The 24,822-nt window shown below is 44.2% G+C and overlaps 1 protein-coding gene across 3 annotated transcripts in view; it reads right to left on the reverse strand.

Moving 5' to 3' along the window:
• The window catches only part of LOC101158128 (cell adhesion molecule DSCAM), an 87,295-nt gene that overhangs the window by 7,494 nt on the left and 54,979 nt on the right, over positions 1-24,822 (reverse strand). For all 3 annotated transcript variants that reach the window (XM_023962194.2, XM_023962195.2, XM_023962193.2), the window contains exons 5-22: positions 20,913-21,191; positions 20,446-20,721; positions 18,360-18,656; positions 16,643-16,915; positions 15,405-15,683; positions 15,032-15,151; positions 14,466-14,645; positions 5,454-5,650; positions 4,943-5,039; positions 4,727-4,855; positions 4,433-4,600; positions 3,656-3,726; positions 2,947-3,190; positions 2,133-2,279; positions 1,420-1,575; positions 1,147-1,280; positions 826-979; positions 73-190 (exon numbers count right to left, since the gene is read on the reverse strand). In XM_023962194.2, coding sequence (XP_023817962.1) covers positions 73-190; positions 826-979; positions 1,147-1,280; positions 1,420-1,575; positions 2,133-2,279; positions 2,947-3,190; positions 3,656-3,726; positions 4,433-4,600; positions 4,727-4,855; positions 4,943-5,039; positions 5,454-5,650; positions 14,466-14,645; positions 15,032-15,151; positions 15,405-15,683; positions 16,643-16,915; positions 18,360-18,656; positions 20,446-20,721; positions 20,913-21,191 — 3,319 coding nt within the window. The remainder of the gene's footprint in view (positions 1-72; positions 191-825; positions 980-1,146; positions 1,281-1,419; positions 1,576-2,132; positions 2,280-2,946; positions 3,191-3,655; positions 3,727-4,432; positions 4,601-4,726; positions 4,856-4,942; positions 5,040-5,453; positions 5,651-14,465; positions 14,646-15,031; positions 15,152-15,404; positions 15,684-16,642; positions 16,916-18,359; positions 18,657-20,445; positions 20,722-20,912; positions 21,192-24,822) is intronic.

The following is a 24,822-nucleotide window of genomic DNA, read 5'->3' on the forward strand; positions in this document are numbered from 1 at the left end:
GCAGAGTAGAGAGAGTACTACATTAATCTGGAACCGAGATCATTGCCATGGCTGTGCTGCAGTTTTACTCACATGTCCTTGAGCCACTTGATGGTTGGTGACGGATCTCCAACAGCTTTGCAAGGCAGCACAATGTCTCGCATCCAAGGTGTGGTTACTGTCCGGTTAAAGGTCAGGATCCGAGCTGGAGCTGCAAAACAAAAAGATGATTCATCATGATGGACAATATGCCTCTTTCAAGGTCATATGGCTGCTGGAGCCTATCCCGGCTACTGTTAGGCAAAGGCGGGGTACACCCTCGACAGGTGTGCCAGTTTATTGCAGGGTAACCCAATCACATTCACACCTACAGACAATTTAGAATCATCAATTAACCAATGAAGTAATTCTAATTTTGAACCATGAAGGAAACCAAAGTTTCTGGAGAAAACCCACACATACATGAGGAGAACATGCAAGCTCCACACTGGAAGGTCCCAGATGTGATTTGAATCAGGACCCTCTAGGGGTGAGGCCAAGTTGCTGACCACTACACCACTATGCTGCCCCAGCCCATAAATTTAACCAGAACTGCAGCTCTAGCCTGCAAAGAGGCAAACATCAGATGTAGTCTAATTTCTACAGACTTGATCTGAATTCAGCCTTTTAACTGTTTGATTGTTGCCTAGTTTCATAGTTTACTGGAGAATAAAGTGAGAAGCTTTTGTTGTCTGCAGTATTAATTTTAATTAAAAAGAGAGAACAAAGGTTCCATGAAAATAACCAGAATGCTGCACTCTAATAAAACCCTTGGATCCACAAAGCTGTGTAGGAAGCCCCGCCCACCTTCAGCCATGGGTTTAACAGTGATGACCTCGCTGGCGTTTCCACGGCCTGCAGCAGTCACGGCCACCACCCAGACGCTGTACTGCCTGTTCCTACTCAGGTTGGGGATGCGGTAGAAGAACACGTCTGGTGCCGCCTCGAACTCGCTGCTCACCTGGACCATCAAGAGAGTTTCTTTGTTTTAGTTCCAAGTAAGTCGGACAGTTTTCACCCTAGCAGCTTTCCTTTTACCATGGCTGCTAAGCCAGTTTGTGACTTTTGGGTTAACATTTCTGACATTCTCTGTGTGCTGTAGAGCATGTTCACAGTTTAGTGGTTTACCGTAGGGTGTGGGTTGGAGCAGAAAACTGTGTATTTCCTGATGATACCGTTGACTTTGGAAGGAGGAAGCCAGGACACAAACACCACAGAGTTGGAGGCAGCAGCTGCCTTCACCCCGGCTGGAGGACCAGGAACTGAGAGCACAAAACAAAATCCAACACTGTCACATACGTGAAACGAGCTAGTCCTTTTCTGACTGTTTTTTCCACTCATTCAAGTACAAATTATTGGAATGAAGACAGACGTATGCTCTCTAAAAGCAAATCTTTCTACCGTCTTCTTTGGTGCGGGTGTAAATCTGTTCGCTGCGGACTCCGTCCCCTGCTCTGGTGAAGGCCAACACCTGGATGCTGTAGTTGGTGTATTTCTCCAAGCCATCCAACTCCAGAGAGGGTTTTGACGTGGTCACGTTCCTGATTTCTCCCAGCTCTGAGCAGCAGAATCAGAAGAAATAAAGATGTGGTGATGAAAAACTTTTACAAACTCCATGTTTCTGCTGATCCAGACCTCAAAGAATATTTATTGACCTTAGATTTGTGGAGAACAAGCTCATGTCTCATCAAGTGTTTTACCAGAAAAGGCAGTATGAAAGGCTGAACATAAAGGTTTTTGGCAGGCCCATCAGGAGACCGTCCCGGTGTTCAGTATCTGTTCACATCAGCGACTCAACTTCCTCTAATGAGCCACTAACCCGCATTAAAGACTTATGTGTGGCTGTACAGCTTTTGATGCCTTCATTTATGAACCGAATGATCCATTTAGAATAGAATTGGTCTTAAATAATCCCTAAGGAGATGTAAATTTAAGTTTCATACCTAAATGTATCTGCAATCCGTTAAATAATGTGGCATCTGTCATGCCAGTGATTGAGACAGGTTAGTTCCTTCGCACTTCTAATAGCTCTGATGTTCTGCTCCCTGTTTCAAGGCTTTCAGATTCCTGTTCTGAGGACTGTGCTACATTTATCTGAGCAGAACGTGCCCCACCTCCATCAGGCAGGTTGGCCCAGTAGATGACCCTGAAGCCCAGCAGGTTTCCGTTCAGAGCGTCTTTGGGAGGAGTCAGCCACGAGAGGGAAACGATCTCTGGAGATGTTGCAACAGCCTGGACATTCTCCGGAGGTCGACTGGGCACTGAGGAGAGGCAGGAGAAGCTTCAGTCTGACACGGTAATACCCTCTGACCACCACTAGGTGATGACATATGCTCATAGATCTTCTGTCCTCTCCGTAACGATACAGATTCAATCAACTTTGTTTCAGAAGCACATTTAGGCAAGCAAACTGTAGATCAATCAGTGGAACATTCTAACTTCAAAATAAAATTCTACTACAACAAATATTGTTTAAAATATTCTGATTTTTTAAATGTTTTTTTTTTTTACGGATAACAAATATTCAATGAAACAAAGTTGTTGATTTGTAGAAGTTTTTCTGATTTGCAAATGATTCAATAAAAGCAACATTACAGTTTTTTAATGGAACACCATGATAACACTGAGCACTCAAGCCAATGTCATCTTTCAGGGGAAAACGATTTATCGTATTTTGTTTTTACGTAAATCATTGTGTATTTTTAACACAGAGAAACATTTTCTGCGCTAGTCGCTACGTGGCCCACGGACTGGTACCGGTCTCCGGCCCGGGAGTTTGGGACCACTGCGCTAGAGGACAGAGAGTTGCAGCAGACCTGAACCAAAATGTCCAGAAGTTTGAGGATAGAAATGTCTTCACTGGACCACATGATGACCCTGGAGCATTGAAGGCCGTGAACTCTGAGAAGAGCGAGACATTCGACTCACCGTCCTCTAGCGTGGTAGCAGCCACCTCAGTGGACGACGGCCCTGTCCCGGCGCTGTTACTGGCCTGCACCACCACGCCGTACTGGGTGAACTTCTTTAGGTTATCTAGGACCAGGCTCTCTGCATTGTCCCCCGTGGTTTCCACACTGATCACACTAAACTGGTAATTTCCACCAGAGCTGAACTCCCTGTAGCCCACCTGGTATCCTTTAATGGCTCCGTTTTGGAGGTGTTTCTTGGGCGGCTAGAACAGAAATCACACAGGAAAGTTATGACAGCAGAGGATGTTTCACCAGCTCCTCAGAGGTCACTGGAGAGTTTAGGTTTCAATATGAATGCATCACATTTTAGAAGCTACTTTTGAACCAACCTATTGTATCACCCCATATATACACCCCAGCACACAGGACAGTTGTTTGTTTCAAGGACACAGCTGTTCATCTGCAAGCACACCTGCTGTTTCTAAACAGCTTTCTAATGTAAATTTGATGAATTCAATGCATGAATTCAGTGTTTTAACATCTCTGACATCCCTCTATGGGAGATGTTGACGTGTGTGTGGCTAAGCCGTCTGCAAACACTCATAGGTGGAACAAAAGTTGGAGCTCATTTAGACACCAGGAATCATCTTTTCTGTTTTGAGCTTGACAGTTACTCATGACAACAGCAGCCTCCTGTCCCCAAAAACACAGAGGAAACCTCCACTTACCCTCCATGTGACTCGGAGGCTCTGAGAGGAGAGAGCTTCCAGCTGGACGTCCTGAGGAGGTCCGTCAGGAGCTGAGATCAAATCAACAACACATGCATCTCATCACAGATTCAAAACACTCATTTCAAATGTCTGTGTGGGGCACAGTCCCTGCGGGGGCCACAAGGAAGAACAGAAGGATCATGTTTCTTTATCCTCATCATAATTATGAGCATTTTTTCAGGTAAATGATTCAAAAAAACAACAAATAACACTGAGATTCTGTGATATATTACATTTCATAGTGACATCAGGTAGACATTTTTATGGTTGGTTGTGGTGTTTATATTTTTAAACCATGACTGTCCAAACCACTGATGCTCATAAGCTGATTTGCTCTGAACATTGCGTTTTTTGTAGAACATCTCTGATAAAGTTTCTCCGTTATCGAAAAAACAAAAACTGTCATTGGAAACAAAATTGATCAGAAAAGAAAGACAAAAATAGTTTTTCTGTTCTTCCTAAGAGTGAGTTTTTTCCTGTTATCACAGTCTGTGGAATTATGGGTAGAGTGTGTTTGGAAGATGGGACTGCTGGGTAGTGGTGGTGGTGGTGTGTGTGTGGGGGGGGGGGGTATGGGGGTCCAGCCTTACAGAGTGACATTTACTTTTAATTGAACAGTTCTGCTTTTATCATCAGGGCTGTGTTTAATAATGCAGCAGAGAGCTCGGCTGTGCTCTGGCTCAGTCCTGACGGGGATTGAACCCTCGGCAGAGACGAACCGCCTGCTGGTCTCACCTGCTTCGTCTGTGGTGATGGTGAGCTCGTTGCTGGCTTCGCTCTTGCCGATGAGATTCTTGGCAAACATGCGAATGTTGTAGGTGGAGGAGGGGTGCAGGTCGATGATGGTGGCCTGGTTGAGCTGAGGGGAAACATCTTTGGTCTTCTGAGCTGTCTCCCAGGAGGCTGAGGAAAGAAAAAGAAATGTTTACCAAGATCTTTTTCAAATGACAACAAAAGAATGCAGGCGTCCCATCATGCACCTCCTCTCTTCAGGCACTCTGGTTTGGATCTAAAGGAGCTCCCCTGTACCTGATTTGTTTTTGCTCTCGATGTCAAAGCCTGTGATCGGGCTGTTGCCATCAAAACCCATGGTCCAGCGCAGAGCAATGGTTCTGTCCTTCACCTCTCGGATTTCCACCTCTGGAGGATCTGGCGGCTCTTTTAAACGCAAAGCCGTTCAACGGACGGTTACAGATCTGTCAGCTTTGCTGCACATGAGGAACGTTTGTTTAGCTGTTGCCCTACCTTGAACTGTAAGCTGGATGATTCCTCTGTCTTCACCGTACGAGTTGATGGCGTGGCAGGAAAAGAAGCCGGAGTCCTCCCTCACTGTGGGCATAATCTGGCAGAGGTAGAAGGACAGTTTTTTTCAGGTCAAAACTGTGTGGATTCTGAACTCCAGCATGTTTTGTGCATGTTCAGATTTAGGCTGTTAGTGGAGAACTGGCTTGATGTATTATTTAAAAATCTACACATCACATAATGTAATCTGAGTTGAACAAAAGGAGGAACTTTCATGAATTCTCAGAATTCTCACTTTGAAAAAAAAAGGGCAACGGTTCTAATGCCTGAAAAAATATAAGCAATGGTTTAAAATCAGAATTTTTAAATGGGGGATTAAACAAATTGTATAGCAAGCTAGTGAGTGAAAAAACCCTTTCATGGATCAGCTCAGTGATGCTTTTACAAGCACGCTGTGATCTGTCCCAAATGTGTTCCAACAGGAGGGGCCACAGAGGTTCAAATGTCCTCTTACCTGCAGGGTGGAGACCACTTCATCGCCCGCCTCCTTGACAGAAACCACATAGCGACTGGTCTCAGGGTTGATGATGCGCTCCTCCTTCTCCCAGCGCACCATGATGGGCTTCTCTCCGTGGGCGGTGCAGCTCATCTTCTTCTCCTCTCCCTGCGTGGCCAGTGTGGTGTTTGGGTACGACGTGATCATGGCGGGGACTGGGGGACCACAAAGAAGGGCATTAGATTCAGGTAGCAGAGAGAAATCTGAGAGACTCTGTCTCACTGTAGATAATTGTTGAAGTTTCGGGTTTTTGTTTCAGCAGAGCAGCCTACAGTAAAGGTCAGCTGATGACAGCAGGTTTATGCTCATCCGGTGACAGAAGCAGGGCTAAATTTAAAAAAATCACAAATTGATTCTATAATCATTTGAGTTTTTTTGCGCATTTCAAACAAATATGACACAGTTAAAATGGGGCGGCAGCGCTCAGGTGCTTGAGCAGGTTGTCCATTGACTGAAGGGTCAGTGGCTCGATCCCCCGCTCCCCCCACCAGCTGTCGTTGTGTCCTTGGGCAAGAGACTTCTTGCCTCCAGTGCAGCTCCACTGGTGTGTGAATGTGTATGAATGTCCCGGTGATGGTCAGAGGGACCGTAGGCGCTAACTGGCAGCCACGCCTCTGTCATTCTGCCCCAGGACAGCTGTGGCTACAGCAGTAGTTACCATCACCAAGTATGAATGAATAATGGACACATTGGAAGAACTATGAACATCTGGAAAAGCAAAGATAAATTTAATCCATTATTGTTATTATTATTATTATTATTATTATTATTATTATTATTATTATTAAAATAAAGCGCAGAAAAAGAAGGAGAAGATTGTTTTGTTCCTCCTAACCATCTAATTAAAACTTAATACAACTAAATACAACAAAAGCTAGTTTCTAGTTGAAGATGAAGCATAAGATTAGAACACGTCAAAGAAAGAAGACAGTTTCTGATTCTCACAGGAGATTCCAGGTTTTTGCTACACGTTAAAGTTCTGAGTTGAATTCTGTCTGTGGATCTGAGTTTGTGTGGGCTTGTAGGAACACTGGAAGACTGTATCTGAAGACAGAATATGTTTTTGGTGCTGCACTGTTTTGTACGGCGCCCGTGACCTGACAAAAATCAATCGTTCCCACGAAACAATAATTCACGTGATGTAATTCATAAACAGGACTGGCTTGCTGCTTATACATTTAATATTCTGTTATACATTTATCCTGTTGTATTTGAATGCACCTCAGTCACAGTGACACATTGATTGGTTGAGATGCATTATGGGATATGTGTGATGCATGATGGGTAACGTACAAAGCCTGTAGCCTTCTCAGGTAAAATGACTGCTAACGAGTAGTTAGAAGACACATAAAAGACACGTCCTGATTATTATTATTCCTGTTTGACCCTAAATTACAACACCCCATCCCGCAGCGGCTCAAGCATGAGAGCTCCGTGGCCGGACAAAGCTCGCCCGCGGCCGGGAATAGCTTGTTTGTTTGTCATGCCGGCATCCAGTTCCCTGGCAGGTCGGCAGACGGAGAGCGGTATGGGAGCGCGGCAAGCACGGTGCATCCTACCCGCCAATTTTAACCGCACCTTAGACATTTAGGGCCCCTTGGTGGGGAGGGTGAGGGGACATCACTGTGAGTAATCAGGAGATGTCCCCTCAGTGCCCTACCCGCCAATTTTAACTGCACCCCCCTTAGTACACACACCCCTCCCCCCTCAAAATATACATTCCAACATAAACACACGCACACACATTTGCAAGGAAGGTGGGACCTAGGACCACCTGTCCCCTACCCCCTCCCTGGTGGGGGGTACGCGGTCCTTGGCAACGGCGGCCGTGTCCCCTGGGTGCCGGTTTCCTGGCCCGGCGGTGCTCTCTCTGCACGGGGGGGGGGTGTCACATTACACCTGGGCCGGGGGTGTCCGTGTCCCTGGGGGGTGGGTTTGGGTCCTTGCCCCTGGGTGCTGGGCCCCGCCAAGTCTCCAACTGTGGCCGAGCCTGGTCGGGCCAAGTTAACAACACCCCTGGTGGGCCCCCCTTTCTCCCCGTGGCGCTCCCCCTCCTGGGCGGGGGCGGCTGGCCCCTGCCTTGCTCCTCCCTGGACCAACCGTGGGCCGGGTGGGTGGCTGCCTGGAGTGTGGGGCGGGACTCCCTTGGGGGGTCCTGGCTCGTACCTGGGGTTGGGGCGGGGGATGCCCGGAACTCCTGGGGGGTGGTGGGCTGCTCGTCTGGGGCTGTGGGCGACCTTCTCGGTTGGGGCCCTGCATTGTTTTTTTGTTTTTTTTTACCCATGTCAGGTCAAGGGCTTCGTAGTTTTACATTCATAAATGCACAAAATAATTCTGAATTTGCTTTTTTCTCCCAAATGCACACATTTTCTTTACAAATGAAAAAACCTAGTTATAAATATAAACATTCTCTTACAACTACAACATATTTATCAAAAAATGATAACTGCACGGTAGGTTAATGTTCTAATACAGGTTTATGATTACATGTGCCTCACACACACAAACACATTTATCTTTTGGATTTACTGAGAACATTTTCCTCATCATTTTTGATGTAGAAGTATTTGTTATCTCTGCTATGTAAACTATGTCCCTTAGTATAACAAAGGACCCCCCCCCCCCCCCCAATATAATCTGCTGGGGAAAAAAGCCATGCAGTATACATACAGTCCACTATTAAAACAGTCTACATCATCTAGGTGGGATTCTAACAAACATAATTAATGAGCTCTGATTGATGATGGCTTTATTTTATTCTCCAAACTATGTTCTACATTTTTAAGTGACAGTATGTGGAGGCCTTGAACAAGCCTTTTAGGTTTCTTGACTCCCTCAAATGTGCAAAAACAACAAACTAAACCAAATGAACTTAGTGGATATTTGCTGTGTGCATTGAAACGGCCTCGTTAAGTGACACTTAAGTAAACTGGATTGAGCTGAAAGACAAGGATGTTTGGGGTTTGTGTGAACATTATCTCTTCAGATCAAAGCGGCTCCTGTTTCACATTACATCCCTCACAGGTGTTGCACTGATTCAACTGCAGAAATGAAGACATTAGGGGCGTTTCTGTCACAGTGACCTCTGACCTTCAGCTGACTGAGCTCCTGCAGAAAATTCACGGCTGATGAGCCCAACCCGCTGTCACGCTCACACCTAACTCTGTAGAGAAAGGACACTCTTTTGTCTTCATCATCAGATCCCATGTGTGCAGCAGCCACATGAAAGGCTTTATTCAGGGGCACTAAAAGCAGCTAACGTCTGAAATGTGAGGATTCTGCACTTAGATGTTTGTGATGTTTCTTTGGTTTTTGTTACGTTCTATTTTCCCTGTCAGTCATTCTAGTTTTAGGTTGTCAATCATCCTCAAATGACATGATTTTGGTAATCACCCTCAATGTGTATGAGTCTCTGGTCTTCAGTTCTTCATTGTCAGGTTTTTCATTTGTTAAATGTTAAGCTTTCTGCCACCAAGCCCGTTCTCCTGCACACTGGGTCCTACACCACCAGTTCCTGACATGAAAACACCAAAGCACAGACGGAAAACACTCGTGCGCCACACAGACCCAGAGAGCACATCAGAGCGTTCTGTGTTTGTGCACCAGCAGCTCCTTGATATTCAGTGGAGCCACAGTGACCCCACAGGAAAGGTGAGAAAACAAAAGGAGAAAACCAAATGAGCCAGGTTCTGCATGAATGAGGAACCACGCACAGGTGTGCATGTTCCTTAACCGTTTCAACCATAACAGCATGTTCCGGTTAACGTAGTGGGACTGATATTGATGTATGGAAGACGGCAAGCAGCGTTGCCGTCGTCTGCAGTAACAGCACAATGTGTCTAAAGTGGGAGAGAGGAGAAGCTGCTCCTCCACAGCAACCCAGAGGGCAGTGATGATACGCCTGAGTCTGCAGGGGATTGTGGGTGATCGGCTGGCTGCTGATAGGCTACTCCCCAGAGACAAAAGACCCCCACCTTCATCGCTCCCTCCCATCCTCCCTCTCTCCTCCCAGGCTCCTTTTCACCTGGCCAGGTTACCATGCCAACCAGCATCGGACCCCCCCCCTCTGCTCTCTCTGAAAGGGCTGTTTTTAACTGCCAGGAATAGAAAATGGACCTGCCATTGATTTCACTGGAGAATGATGATTACACAATCACACAATGAATGTCGCAATGCAGAAATAAGAGAAAATACGGCAACATTTGTTTTTGTGATGTTTGTTATATGGTGGAGTTGGTTTGTGACTATAAAATCAGCCCAGTGGTGTAATATTACCAGATAATCAGAGGTGATTTATGGGACATGGGTGTGTGATGGAGCACAGAGAGCCTGAATGGGATGAGAGAGGTTCAGGATCAGCTTCACTGTCAATAACAGCACTATAACATGGACCCAGTGACACCTGGTTTTGCTTTTTCCTTTTTTTCCCAGCACCGGACTGATATTTCTGCTGCTAAACTTGGAAAACCCCTTCTATCACACTGACAGTTGTATTTCCACTTGGAGCCTGAGGAGGGCAGCGTTTTCCTCCGTCTGTGGAGCTGCAGAGACCAACATTCTGCTCTCTGTTCCAAAATGACACTTTTTGGTTTTAGACATGTTATCTGCTTTTTTAGAAGCATGCATGCAAAGAGCATTGTGTGCTTGGGGGGGTGGTCTTTCCTAAATTATTGGCAGTCTAAACCGCCCCGACCGTGGCCTCCTATTACTACGGCTGCTAGAGGAGCGGACATGAGCTGAGATGCCTCTTGCCCCGGAGGCAGACTGTGAGTGGGTGCATTGGGGAAGGGGGGCAGAGTTGGGAGGGGGGGGGGCACATGGACTTCACATAGATGACTGGCTCACTGGCTGCCTGCAATGTACTGAAATAATTCCCTTAGCTGCACAATTTGCTTGGACATAGAGCTGTATGGTGAAGCTGCGGCTGCAGTGCGGGCAGATCAGCACGAGAGGCTGCACGCCCGCGATAAACAAGATGAAAGAAAGAGGAGGGGTCTCCTCATGGCTGTCTGAAAGACTGTTCAGTGACCAGGGGGCTGTTTTGCTCTTCAGCAAAGCCTCGTTATGCCCTCATCATCGTCTTCAGGCCTTATGATGTTTAGCAGGCTTGATTGGTCTTAATTGGCTCTGATAAACATGGAGTGGCTGTTGACAGACTCTGATAGCATCCACTGAGCATTGCTAATGAACGGAGTGAATCGCACCTGTTTTGGAGGAACTGCAGGGATGCTTGACTGCAAACTGAATTGCAAGCATTTGTTTAAGCCTGTACCTGCAGCCGGCGTCCAGCCGGAAAACAAACCCATTAAATATGAGGAAACAGAAACGTGGGGCTGGCTGTTAGTGCCGCCATCCTGCTTGATGATGCATGCTGTATTATGATGAGACATTAGCCTGCATAAATACACTCACGACAATGGAAGCACCAAGGTATAACATCCCAAGTGCTGCATTTCATTTCCTGGGGACTTCAACCTTCAGAGGCCTGCTCCATGTGGACCCATCTGGCCCTTTCTTCTGTTCTAATGGCTGCTCTGTACCTGAGCCTGTGCATTAAAAGGCTCAGCCTTTTGTGACACATGTCTTTGTGTGTCTTGTTTGCTCAGCTGCTTAACACATTCAGCATCATCTGTTTCAACCGTCTTCATTGATTTTCTTCTGCATGTTTACTGACACATCAAGCCACATTTAAACAGCCAATGGCACGCAATACTGCAGAGTGAGGCGCATCACGTAAGCACGCCAGCATGCACCCGCTCCTGCACCTCCCTAATTTGCCCTTAAGCCTCTTAAGTAGCAACGGTTGCTCACGCCTGAGTAACATGAAAACAGCAGTGTTGTGAAACCACAGGCTCAGATGTACCTGCAGAGCACAGGGCTGGGCTCTGAGTGTCCGTGAGCTCATTGTCTGATGTGCACACTTGCAGTGGGACTGGGGCAAGGTGTGGCTCAGGCACCATGACAGCAGCACGCTGTGTGAGCAGAGCATGCACCGAGGGGCTGCAGGCAGACGCACACAGCCCAGAAAGACCGACAGAGGATCAATAAAGGAAGATATGAAAACATGAGCTTCTGCAGCTGTTCCTGACACCTCATCCATGCTCCCCTAAAGACAAAGGCAGTGTTGTTCCTAAAACGACGAACAAAAATGCATCAGAGTTCACATTCTGAATTTGTGGCCCATAATGTTCATGTCCTCCCTCTATGATCAGTGTCTCTGTGATGCAGGAAAGTCTCTAGCTAGAATCTGGTTCTGTATGGAACATACTGTTCAAAACACCAATTATTACTTTAGGATTTATAGATTTTTTTCAGTTATAAATTCAAATAAACAGAATTCCACTTAAACTTCAAGCAGTTTAGTTTTGTGTCTAAAGGTTGTGGACTTTCTCAAACAGCTAGTGGTGATCGGCAAAATTCTTTAGTTTTATATGCACATCCATCTTTGACAAAGTTTGGATGTTGTTTGTTTTTGTGGGAGAAACACAGACACACTGCTGAGACCAACTCTAGCTTGATGTCAAGAAACCCAAAAGTAGCAAAATGCAGAGCCTCAGAGAACGAGTCCTCTAGAGATGGAAAAAGCTCAGGAAAATAGCCATGCATTCATCTTCTTCGGTTTATTGCCAGATATTCAGAGGTGATTTGGAGCTCAGATTTATGTTCAAAGACATCTGATCCATTTTCATTTTGACCTTTGTAATAAAATAATTGCACTTCACAAAAGAAACCCCTTTGTTCTGCTAAATGCATCCTGTTGCTCGGCAGAGATGTATGTGCTGGTGTCAGTGCAGAATGAACCTGCAGACACTGTCAGTTTAAAGAGTCAATTGCAGGAGATATTATTTTAAATTCAAGCATGACAGAAAGCAAAAGTTCAGACAAAAAGAGCCTGAAATGTGGCAAAATGAAGGGCTGAAGACCAGAACATATGGCACTGACAAAACTCCAATCCAAACTCTAAATCCAGGTGTAAATATTAAAACCACATGTATGACAAATACATTCATGGTTGGTTAACCCAGGTTGCCAACCTATAACACAGGCCCAACCACTAACAGACATAAAGGCTGGCTCTCATGTTTCTGATTCTGCTTTCACTGTTTTCATTTCGAGGAGATCCAGTGTAAAAATGAAGAACTCCATCATCTTAAAAAACTCCCATGTTTTTCATGACTCCCGTGTGTTTGTTGACATTTGCTCCATTTTTGGATTCTTTCTGTTTTTAACTCTATGAACTCTATAAAAACAGCATCTTTGTTTATGCTCGCTCATAGCAAAATAAGCTTCACTCAGGTGTGGTTCTATGGAGGGAGAAAGACAGTGTAACAAACTAAAGTCTGAGTCGTAGCACTTTCTGTTGGAACCCTTCAACGAGGAGATCCTCCATTCTTTCTCCTGAATGTTCTGTTCTCTGGCAACTATTGTAACTATTGTAGCAATGGACTGGGTCTCTTCCTGACTGTTGTCCAAATAAGAGCTTTCCAAAGGGCATTTATTCAGGTAGACTGCTACTTTCATAAAGCTAAATTTTAACAGACGTGTCCAATTTAAAGATTTGCTTCTGATGAGACAGCAGGGCTGCACCAGAACCAGAGAGTAGCTGTAGCATCACTGGCAGAAAAGCAGTTTAGGTCAAAGTAGAAAACACTCAAAGATGGGCAACAGCTACACATGAGAGCTTCATTAGTGCTACAGCTGTCACAGTTCGCTGAGTTTTTCTGAACATAGGCTACACATACAGAAACCTCCCAGTCCTTGAACTCTCGAAGCAACCAGCCTCATCAACACACTTAAGAGGCCAATATTTACAGTTTGTTTGAAAGTAATGGTCCACAGAACACACTTGTCGGTTTAACCGTTGGCTGCATCAGAGAACCGAACTGAGGGACCCCTATATCTATAGATATCTATCTATAGATATCTATAGATAGATATCTAATTCATCCATTCTATTTGTCAGAATGAACATTCCTGATCTGATTCCTTTTTAACATGTTCTTAACAATCCTCTTTTTTTAAACAATATTTTATCTTTAGTTGAAGTCTTTCAAATGATCAGACAGCTCAGTAAAAGGACGTGGTGGTGGTTGATCCCCGTTTAAAACGTTTGACAGATTCCCCTGAGCCTGATTTCCATGGAATGGGTGTGGTCTTCTAACAAGCTCGCTCCTTATTTGCCAGAGTGGTTGTCATAGAAATTTTCATTCAGACCAACTCGAACCAATCACTGCTTACTGACGTCGTCTGGTTCCAACATTTGGTTGGAGCTGGAAATAAAGCCTTTTCTATGGGTGACGTCACACATGCTCACTCCAGTTGTCATATGCAGTCAAATGTTTGGACTCAAACACAACAGACTTCCCTGTTCCTTGTACAAAACATAAACTTTGAAAACTTTAAACTCAGGTAACAGCAGAGTCAGGCAGTTTTGTGTTAATGCTGAAGGATCTGTCAGAAGACAGAAGTGCTGTGAGGTCACAAAAATGCAGAAGTCCTCTTGATCTAATTCAATGTTTGGAAAAGTTACAGAAAACAAGGTTCTGGACAAACATTTTGGAGAAAGGTTTGTTCTCAGCACACAGCAACGTGTGACAATAATTGTTTTGAGCATGAAGACAGACTGTTTTAAATCTGTATTATATATAAAAATAACCGCTCCTCCCTCTAACACTTTTTGATCCCATCTTTTCCACATGGCAGCTCCTGCGTATGCAGCATTCGGGGCTTAATGGAGGGGAGCTAAGTCCTCGGCGACACAGCAGATAAATGCAGTAGCTGTGTGTGCTGCTTTCGTGGGATTCATCCGTGCAGAAAGCTCTGTTTGAGCTTCATTTCTGCCTCTTCTGGTGGTATCACTGTTGCAAAGCAAGCCAGTTTGAGTTCTACAAACTTTGTGGTCACCATGAACTTTCCAATGCAATTACTCCTGAAGAGAAAAAAAAATCAAAGATTTCAGAGCATTCTTACTTTTGACGTTCAGATACATGGACTTGCTGACATCAGCCCCCACATCGTTGCTGACTCTGCACAGGTAGAAGCCGCTGTCCTCTTCCAGAACATGCTTGATAAGCAGAGAGCCGTTCACCAGCACCTCAATCCGAAAGCCCGAGTTGAGAGCAATGGGTTTGAACTGAGGAACCCCAGCTCCTAAGGGAGAAAACAGCAGTATTAGACCAGAGAACCCAGTGACCTGATCCCAGCCATGCTTTTGTAATTTAGATCCTGTGGCAGCAGACGGTGTGAAAGTAGAAAATCGTAATGCAGGTCAGCACCACATACTGTACATGACACCAGCATCACCGTTCCTGCATGCATTTTTACAGTCCATCCATCCATCCATCCATCCATCTGATCACTCACTCTCTCCCATACCTACCCACCCTACCATTCAACCATTCATCAAAACATAGCAAAATTTGAAAAATAAAAAAAGATGCAACTGGTTTGGGGAGTTTTGCAAACTTAAAAAACATTTTCACTAACCCACAGACAAGTGTCTGTGTTGAATTTGGGTCTGACAATTGAGTGTTTACCTTTGGAATACTCCCACTGGATGGTAGGAACGGGGTAACCTTGAGCTGAGCAGTTTAGTGTCACTGATTTCCCATAGATTCCATCCTGGTCCTTTGGCTGGACCACAAATTTGGGGGGAACTGCAGACACAGAAGCTTAATTTCATCTTTGCCCATAACCAACAGGAAAACAGTAAATAAAAAATCTTGCTCCTGACTGGCGCTGACCTTGGCTCATACTAGGATAAAGCCACACTACTGTGGGAAAACACTTGATTGTATTGTTCATGCATTAAACGTGTTTGAGGTCTAAAATGGGCTTCCTCTTCTCTTTTACTCCTATAAGCTGCGTCTCCACCCTGTCATATCCCCCCACCCCTAAGCCCCCTTTCACCTCGGACAATGAGTTCGCTCTGGTGCTCCACAGCAGCAGCCTGGTTCCGGGCAATGCAGGTGTAGTTTCCGTTGTGCATGAGTGTGAGGTTAGAGACACGCAAGGAGCTGGTAAAGTCGATGTTGTCTATAGTGACTCCAAGGCTGGCTGGAATTGGTCGGCCGTCCTTCTGCCAGGTGATGAAAACGGGTTGGTCACCAGACATGACCACGCAGGGGATGAACACCCGCTGCCCGATGGAAAACCGTGGAAACTCAAAGGGGTGGATGGTGGGTGGAACTGAAAAGAAGAAATGCAAATGAATCTCCCTCCTCAGGCATGTGGGGTTTACACCTTCTATAATTAAAATGGCAACTTTAGCCAGTGTTGCTTCAAATCATTTGAACATTCGTGAAGCACTCCCATAGCAACACATTAGCCACATGTGTGTCATTATCTCCTTGTCAGCACATGCTGTGGTTTAGCAGTAACCTGAAATGCGGAGGAAATATTTCATAGACTCTCACAACGTGGAGCAGCTGGATTCAAAACAACATGCATGCAACATTATCTCTCTTTTGATCTCTGGGGACACTGCAGCCATCGTGAGAACCAGATGCTTTGCAAAATTAATGATTTAAAAACTGTTGGAATAAGCAGCACTTCAGCGCTTATTTAATTCACAACAAAATAGGCATAATAGACTCCTGGGGATTCCCTCTCAGCAGCGCTGGAATGCAAAGCAGCTGAGAGGCAAATTAGCCGAGGCGGAATCGCAGCTTTGACTGTGCTGTGTGATTTCCCCCTCGCACACTTGTTAGCACACTGAGACCCGCCAGAAAGAGGGAGGGGAGGGATTTGCCCATCTGATGTTTCAAATTATGCACCATCATCGAAGGAAGAGGGCCATCTGAGGTTATCATAATGTGCCTCAGCTTGGCTGCTGCATATTCACATGAGCCCAGATGAGGCGGCTGGCATGACGGAGACTTGCTTTGCTTTCAGTGGAGTGTGGAGTTCCCTCGCATGCAGGAAAAACCTGTGTATTTTCTGTAAAGCATTTGTTTATCTAGTAAATGTGATGCATGCAATGCATTATGGGCTCAGTATTCATGAGTCACACAAATGCACCATCAGCAAATATCAGGGCATCACACAGTGTCTGCACAGCCCTGGTATGATCTTTAAAATCACAATTTTCACATTCTCAAGCCCTGCTTCAGGCTGAGTCATGTGACACATGAGACTAGCTTCATTACCTTTCACAGTAATATAGACGCTCTGGTGAGTGGACAGCTGCGGCTGCACCAGCACGTTACACGTGTACTCTCCTTCATCCACGTCCTTCTGCACGTCAAAGAGTTTGAGCGTGCCGTTCTCGAAGGCCCGCTGCCGGTGGTTGTAAGGCAGCAGGTTGGAGTCCTTGTACCATTTGATAGAGTAGTAGGGATAGCCAATAACACGGCAGTGGATGTACATGTCCCGGCCAGCGATGGCAGTGAGGTTTTTCATTGGTCTGATGCTTGCAGGGCCTTGAGGACACATTGAATAGAAAACACTTTTAAAATCATTTTGAGCCTGGGAGAGGAAGTGGTGGCCTAAAAGACTGTTGTGCTGTTTGCATGTTATCAAGACAACACTAAGTTTCACATGACTCATTCTGAGCATGAAAACCTTGACATGATTTGCTAACAGAGGTTTCAGGCTTTAAAAAAAAACAAACAGTCATGTTTGGACTCATCAACACCCTGGCTTTTGTTTTTACCATCCACAGCCCCTGTACACCTTGCAGACCCCTTTTATTCCAGCTGCGTCTAACTGATATAAAATTGGGTCCCTCTTGGATGACCCAACTGTTTTCAAAGTGTTCTCCCAGAAAACCAGTCTTGGCCTCACTACTATCCCAGGAATCTACAGTCCAGGCTATAAATGGGCTGCTATGATTCTCTTTGAGGAACTTCACATCATGACGCTGGGCTCTGCAATACAACATGATCAACACTAGACTACTCCTCTCTGTTTTATCCAACATTATGGAGGACTCAAGACAATCCCATCAACTTTACAAAAACAGAATTGATTTACTTTCAGCCTTTCCCTGCAGGGGGCGCCACAACAAATGATCTTGCATTTACAGCCTTTGAAACAAACATATCTGTGTCTTCATTAACTTCAGACATGACTTGCTATCTAAGTATCCTTCTGTCAGCTCTAACTTCAACCTCTTCTCACAGCACTAGCACACTCAGGGATCCTCTCACCATATAAGATCTGTGCTCCCCCATCCCTGAACACGTCCATGTTTCTACAGGTACAGAGTGTCATTAGGAGCAACTGTATTTTTTTTTTTTTACTGTTCCTCAGCTTCAAAGCTAGCCTCACTTCATGCTCATGATCCTGGCAGAGAAGCTCATTCATCTACAGTGAGGCTGTTGTCAGGCTGATCACTAAAAGCAGAAAATCAAAGCACTCTGTGAACGCTGCTGTGCCTTAAATTGATATTTCTGCAAAGATTGCCAACTGATCACCACTTATGTACGTTTTAAAAATGTGTTTGAAAAAGTATTACCATAGAACTTTAATCTGAAACTACCACCTTTTGGGCTTTCTTCCCCTTCCACACGACCAGACACGGGCATGGTTGTAGTAAGAGTCTGCTGGTTGGCCCTCCCCTGGTTAACAGGTTATACACAGACCTATGTGGCATGTTTTCCGCATCATCAAAACAAGAAAATAATTTCACAACATGGTAACACTTGATGAGATGCTACCGAAAAAAATAAATGAAATAAAACGGTCATGGTTTTGACCTTGCAAAGTAACAAGAAAAAGTGATCTAAGAATGAAAACCTGAATCCTCTTTGGCAAACATAGTAAGGTGTTCTGTTTGTTCAAATAGCCAGTTGGAACAAGTATCAGAGCATATGCTGATGTGTATATGTGATGGTGTGTTGGAAGAGTTGATCTGACAAGCACCTCTTACGTTTATTCGCGCCTGGTAGGAAACGGTCCCAGCCGAGTTATTGCAGATGCAGCGATACACCCCTCCATCAGGGACCTGAGTCTGGCTGATGTTGAGATGGCTGACCACATGGCCCTCAACATTGATGTAATAGGAGATGCGGTGTCGGCTGTCCCTTATCACGGGTTCGTCATCCAGAGACCATGTTACCCGGGGTTCTGGCGTGCCTTTCACCGTGCATGACAGTGACAGAAAATCGTTGATGTTGTAGACCTTTTCGCTGAATGAACTTAGAATCTTGGGAGTGCCATCTGCACATAGAGACAAATTAACACAGAAATATATAGTTAATACTTATCTAATTATTCTGCACTAACAAGTTCCATTAAGGAATTTTTGTTTGTTTAAAAAAACCGTGGCTGTAATCTGGGCTCTTTTCATCAGTCGTCACGCCTGAACAGACATGGACCACATTGTAAAAACAGTCCCAAATACCAAAAAGGGCTAACATTACCTAATAAACAACCTAGGAGCCTGAAAACAGTCAACGCCTACAGGGTCAACTACTGCCCAATTTATCTGAATAGATGAGCGATTAGTGTCCTAACATTCCCCAACTATGCATTTATTTTGCTACTTTTTGATTTTTTTTTAAGTCAGTGACATTACCCTTAGAATACAAAAAGCCTATGGCAAGTATGAGCAAGATAGGCATACACTATGCAGAGTAAACTGGCTCAAATACTTTAGATGTGGCCATATATACAGTCAGAATCAGGTAATGTCAAAGCCTACAGTGGTGAAGTCAACGGTTGCTGGTGAGAAAGACTGTTCAAGTTTCCTATGTAATTTCTAGGTTACTGTTTATGTCTGGACACCAAAGTAGCCATATGCAGCTATACAAGAGTAGGAAAATACATCACTGACGTCATTAAGGTGCCGGCCAAAAAAGATAGTCCAGTCATTGTGTTGCACCAAAGATGAGGTTGAATACAAAGGTTATGTACTTGACCCTGATAAGTCACATTTGCTTGGGTTTAGAGAAGCCTGTAGGTAGCAGTGGCCCAGGCAAGAGCTGCGGAAAGGTGCATACAACTCCTCCACTGTGGGTAGAAGATGTTCACACTGGACATTGTCTTTGCCGTAAATGTATAGAGATGAATCAACCTACTTAATAATGCACACTTTCAGGAGCTGGATAACTGGGAACGCATCAAGATATAGAAGGGGCCTGTGATAGAGAGCTGTGAGACGGTCCAAACAAGCAGTGGGGCTACGGTGGCAATTGACAGAACTCATGTTTCTACATAACTGAGGATCCCAGGAAGTGGAAAATGTAAAATCCAGGAAGTGTGACTCAAAAGGTGACTGCAGGAATGGCCTTAGAATTATAGTAATGTATAGTGATACGAGGACAAACAGATGCCCCCGTATCCCTGGGCAGCCAGAGGCTTGTAAAAGATCTCCTCCAAGCCAGCCGTGCCACAATGTGCTGCCGAGCACTAAATGTAGAAAGTGTGGACAACATAGAGGATCATTTTCCTAATTCTTGTCTGTTGAAAATAAAATGCAAAGTTCAAAGTCAAATAATGCCGCATTTTAACTTTTGTGTGTATTCTGATACACACACGTATGAAGAGTTACTATTTTTGTTAACCAACAATCTGGATGCAGTTTCTAGTTTTGGCATGTTCTCTAACTTATTTTGATATATCAGAAGGTGAAAAGTGAATTTAGGACTTTTGGTTCTGTTTAAAACAGTTGATCATGTTTATCTTAACATGCACCCAATGTTTTAGACTACTTGGGAAAACCAATGTCACATTTCATTTGCCTACTTTAGTTGATCCTAGCCTAGATTTATATGTAAATTGATTTAACAAATTTTAAGAACCTCAGATAAAGTTTAATTGCCATCTGCATCCAATATTATTATTTCCATGATCTTAATTAATCAAATTTGAATTAGATATGAATTATTACATTGATAGATTGGACATTAATAATTCATAGTTATTAGTATGTTTGGTATAAAATTGCAACAATAATTATATTAAAAAAATTGCTCTGACACAAGCACCTCTAACAGTGAATTCTGACCTTCCAACACAACTTGAACAAAGTCCTGGGCAGACATCTTGCCATGTCTGGCGAAGCATTGATAGGCTCCTCCGTCACTCTTGGCCATTCCAGCCATGACCAGGTTTTCTCTGTTTTGGCCTGTCATGCGTACACTGTTACTGGGGTAGATGAGCTCTCCATTGCGGTACCAGGACAGCTGGTACTCCTCAGAGCCTGTGACACCACAGGACAGTGAAACCTGGCTTCCCACGCTGCCCTTCACCTTCCTTGGACTCACCGTTACCTTCAATGGCTCTGTATGTTAGAGATGTAAAAGTTCAGACATTGATCTTTAAAACAATGAGAAACTGTTTTGCTTCTTCTTGCATTCATGGTAGCTGATAAATTTAGAATATAACAAAATAAACTGCTTAAGTCTTTTGAAGCTGCTCAGCTTAGCTCTAAACATCAACACAAGGGCTTTGGCCCTTTCCAGAAGAACTGACCTTTTACTAGCAGCCTGCCAACCACCTCAGCGTTGCCATAGCTGTTCCACACTTCACACACATACGTCCCTGTATCACTGGATTGGGCTCTCTCGATGAGCAGGCCTGTCACGCTCTGTCTGAACCTTGTGTCTGGCTCCAGTGGCCGGTTGTCTTTTAGCCAGCGGTATTTGGGAGTGGGATGACCTGAAGCCTTGCACGGCAGTTCCACTCGATGAGCGGCCATCACCTCACGGCGCTCAAAGCTATCCAGGATGTGGGGTGCAGAGTTGATTGGATCTGTAGGGAAATAAGAGATTTTAATGTTGTTCATTTAACACCTACATGTAGACCAGAGGGAGTTTCTGTCAGCATTTTTAATATTAGCCAAAACAAGACATTCTGGATTAAATGTGTCTAATGTTTAATGTTTCAGATGGTTTTTGAGTGTTCCATCAGCTGTACTCTACGGTACTCAAGGCATGGTCTCCAGAGAGATCACGGGTCTACAGAAATTGAAACTAGGAGCTTTCACTGGCGTATTCTATTGTTCCAAACTATACCTCACATTGACCATAGAAGACTTGCAAATCAAACTGGAACTGTGGATGTAAGTTCTGTTCACTTTTATGTCATGACTTTACCGCATATGTTTTGTGTAATATATTTCAGAAAACATACTGCATGTTTTACAAACATATTTGCTTCCAATAATCCTCTGTCCTTTCTTATTGGCAGAGACTGCATTTTTATTAGTTCATGTTGTACTTTTAGCTTTGAGGATCGTCAAGACGTTTTTTATTCATAAACTCAACTTTTACAGGTAGCAAAGTCGGAACAACTTATTCTGGATTTTTCTCAAATGACAAAGTTTTTTTTAAAGTTAGCATTAAGAATGTAAAAATTTAAATGTAACATTTGGCATAACAACAAAGCAACAGTTCAAAAAGAATAATGTGAATATTGAAAGATAAGATTATAGAAATGGAACAGTTGTCTGCCATTATTGTTGCCAGTTCAATTCTTGGCACACACATTTATCTCCCAAAGTGACCCCATGCAGCACTCACAGAACACCACATTGAGTGGAACAATACCAACAAGGATGGCACTAAAAAAAACCCTACCTAGGTTTATTTAATAGATATGTGTGTCTAAAGATTTACGACAGTAAAATCTGTCCAAAAGAAGAGGCCTTCAGTTCTTCTTTGTTTGCTTAGCTGCTGGACAGATAATGCTACAGATAAATAAACAAATACACAAACAAATTCAGCGGCTTAGGTCGCCCAATGATTGAAGGATCAGCAGTTCGATCCCTGCTCCCCCCTCATTTGTTGTGTACCGGTGAAGGTGCGTACTGGCAGCCACGTCTCTGGCAGTCTACCACCACCAAGTTTACCACCACCAAATACGAATGAGGAATGAATGAATAATGGACACATTGTAAGCAATTTGAGCAACTGGAAAAGCACAAATAAATTCAATCAATCAATTATTATTATTAATATTATCTAAATGAATAGAGAAAATGCCAAAGACAAACAATAGCTTCTTCTTCTTCTTCTTTAGCAGTCCGTCGATGTCGACGATGACGCGGGGAGGAGCTTGTGCCTATGGCGTATGTGGGAGGACATCCCAATTGCTGTCTTGAATGTCCTGTCGCAGGTTTCACACCTGTAGGTCGCTTCAGTGGGTGGAGGTGCTGGTTCTAGTCTACGCTGCCTTCTTTTTAACGATAGCTGAACATTTCGTTCCCTGATAGCAGCAGCAGCGCCGGTCACCACCCTCCTCCATGTCACACGGTCTTCAGCTTTTCCCTTCCAGTTGTCATATTGATTTATGTTCTTCAGGTGTCTCTTGAATACGTCTTTAAAGCGTAGTAGCGGGGCTCCAACTTTTCTTGCTCCTTCTTTCAATTCTACAAAGAAAACAGCTTTTGGTAGTCTGGTGTCTTCCATGCGTATAACATGCCCTGCCCACCTTAGTTGACATGTGGTGAGCATTTCTTCAACACTCGGCATTTCTGCCCTATTCAGTACCTCGAGGTTTGATACATTATCTTTCCATGAGATGTTCATTAGTTGTCGGAGATGTCTCTGCTGTACTTTATAAAGACTCTTAATATGGCGTTTGTAGGTGGTCCAAGTTTCAGAGCTGTACAGAAGTGTTGGCATTATGATGGCTCTGTAGACTTTTATCTTGGTTTTCAGGTGGATTCCTCTCTGGTCCCACAGACGACTTCTCAATTTTCCGAAGGCTGACGCTGCAGATTGAATTCTTTTTGATATTTCTGTGTCTATACTTCCACTATTGGAGATAGTACTTCCCAGGTAAGAGAACTTGTCTACTTCAGCCAGTGGAGTACCATTCAGGAGCACTGTCCGTGAGTTTAGCTTTGCATTATGGGTGTCTTGGATTAGGACTTCTGTTTTCTTGATGTTGATTGTTAGTCCAAATCTTGCGGAAGCTTCAGCAAAGGCTGTCAGTAGCTCTTGCATGGCCTGAAGACTTTGAGTTACAAGTGCTGAATCATCTGCAAAGAGCAACTCCTGTATCAGTAGTTCCCGTGTCTTGTTCTTTGCTTTCAGGCGCCTAAGATTGAAAAGATCTCCATCGCTTCTGGTTCTAATAAAGAGGTCACCAAGTTCTTCTGGCATGCTTTGTAGGACTGCAGTAAGAAAAATATTGAATAAGGTTGGTGCAAGAACACATCCTTGCTTCACACCATGTCCCACACTGAATGCGTCTGAACAACTATCACCACAGCGGATACTAGCAGTCATACCATCATGAAAACTACGTAACACTCTAATAAAGGTTTGTGGGCAACCGTAACGACTCAGTAGTTTCCATAGGGTCTCTCTGTGAACCGTGTCAAAAGCCTTGCTGAAGTCCACAAAGGTGACAATTAGTGGTTGGCGTTGTTCAGCACACTTTTCTTGCAGTTGTCGCAGTGTGAATATCATATCATGAGTAGATCTGTTGGCTCTGAAGCCACACTGACTCTCAGGAAGGATGTCTTCAGCAAGAGTCTGTAATCTAAATTGAAGAATTTTGGCAAGTATCTTAGCCGCTACTGAAAGAAGTGAAATTCCCCTGTGGTTTCCACATTCTGCACGGTCTCCTTTTCTTTTATAAATAGTCACGATGATTGCATCCTTGAAATCTTGAGGGACTTCTGCTGTTGTTGTTGACCAGATGTTGCGGAATAGCTGCAACAGGTGTTTTGTCAAAGCTGGTCCACCATATTTCCAGACCTCCGATGGTATACCATCTGGTCCTGCAGCTTTCCCACATTTTGTTCTCTTAATGGCCTTGTCAAGCTCTTCTGTGGTTGGTGGTGTATCCATGTGATACCTGACCGGTAGTTGTGGAATGTTGCTGACAGCAACATCATCAACGGTGGTCTCTGGATTCAGCAGGAGGCTGAAGTGCTCTCTCCATCTCTCCATGATCTTGCTTTTGTCTGTGTGGAGCACGCTGCCATCAATACTCTTCACTGGGTCCAAGCAGGCACCCTTCGGACCATACACTTCCTTCAGTGATGCAAAGAAGGCTTTGCATCAACAGTTCAAAAAGAATAATGTGAATATTGAAAGATAAGATTATAGAAATGAAACAGTTGTCTGCCATTATTGTTGCCAGTTCAATTCTTGGCACACACATTTATCTCCCAAAGTGACCCCATGCAGCACTCACAGAACACCACATTGAGTGGAACAATACCAACAAGGATGGCACTAAAAAAAACCCTACCCAATGAAATCTATTGCATTCAATTTTGTGATTTTTGTAGTAATTTTTTTTAAGAACTACAAAAGCAAAGAACTTCACTGGGCACTAACCTCATCTGCAAATAGAAGATGAAAAGTCATAGACATTATCTGTTTTGTTTATGTGCTCATCACGATATTACCAGTCTGTTTATTTC

The sequence above is a fragment of the Oryzias latipes genome, chromosome 14 (genome assembly GCF_053564925.1).
Source record: "Oryzias latipes strain Hd-rR chromosome 14, Olatipes_Hd-rR_3.1".
Taxonomy (NCBI): Eukaryota; Metazoa; Chordata; class Actinopteri; order Beloniformes; family Adrianichthyidae; genus Oryzias; species Oryzias latipes.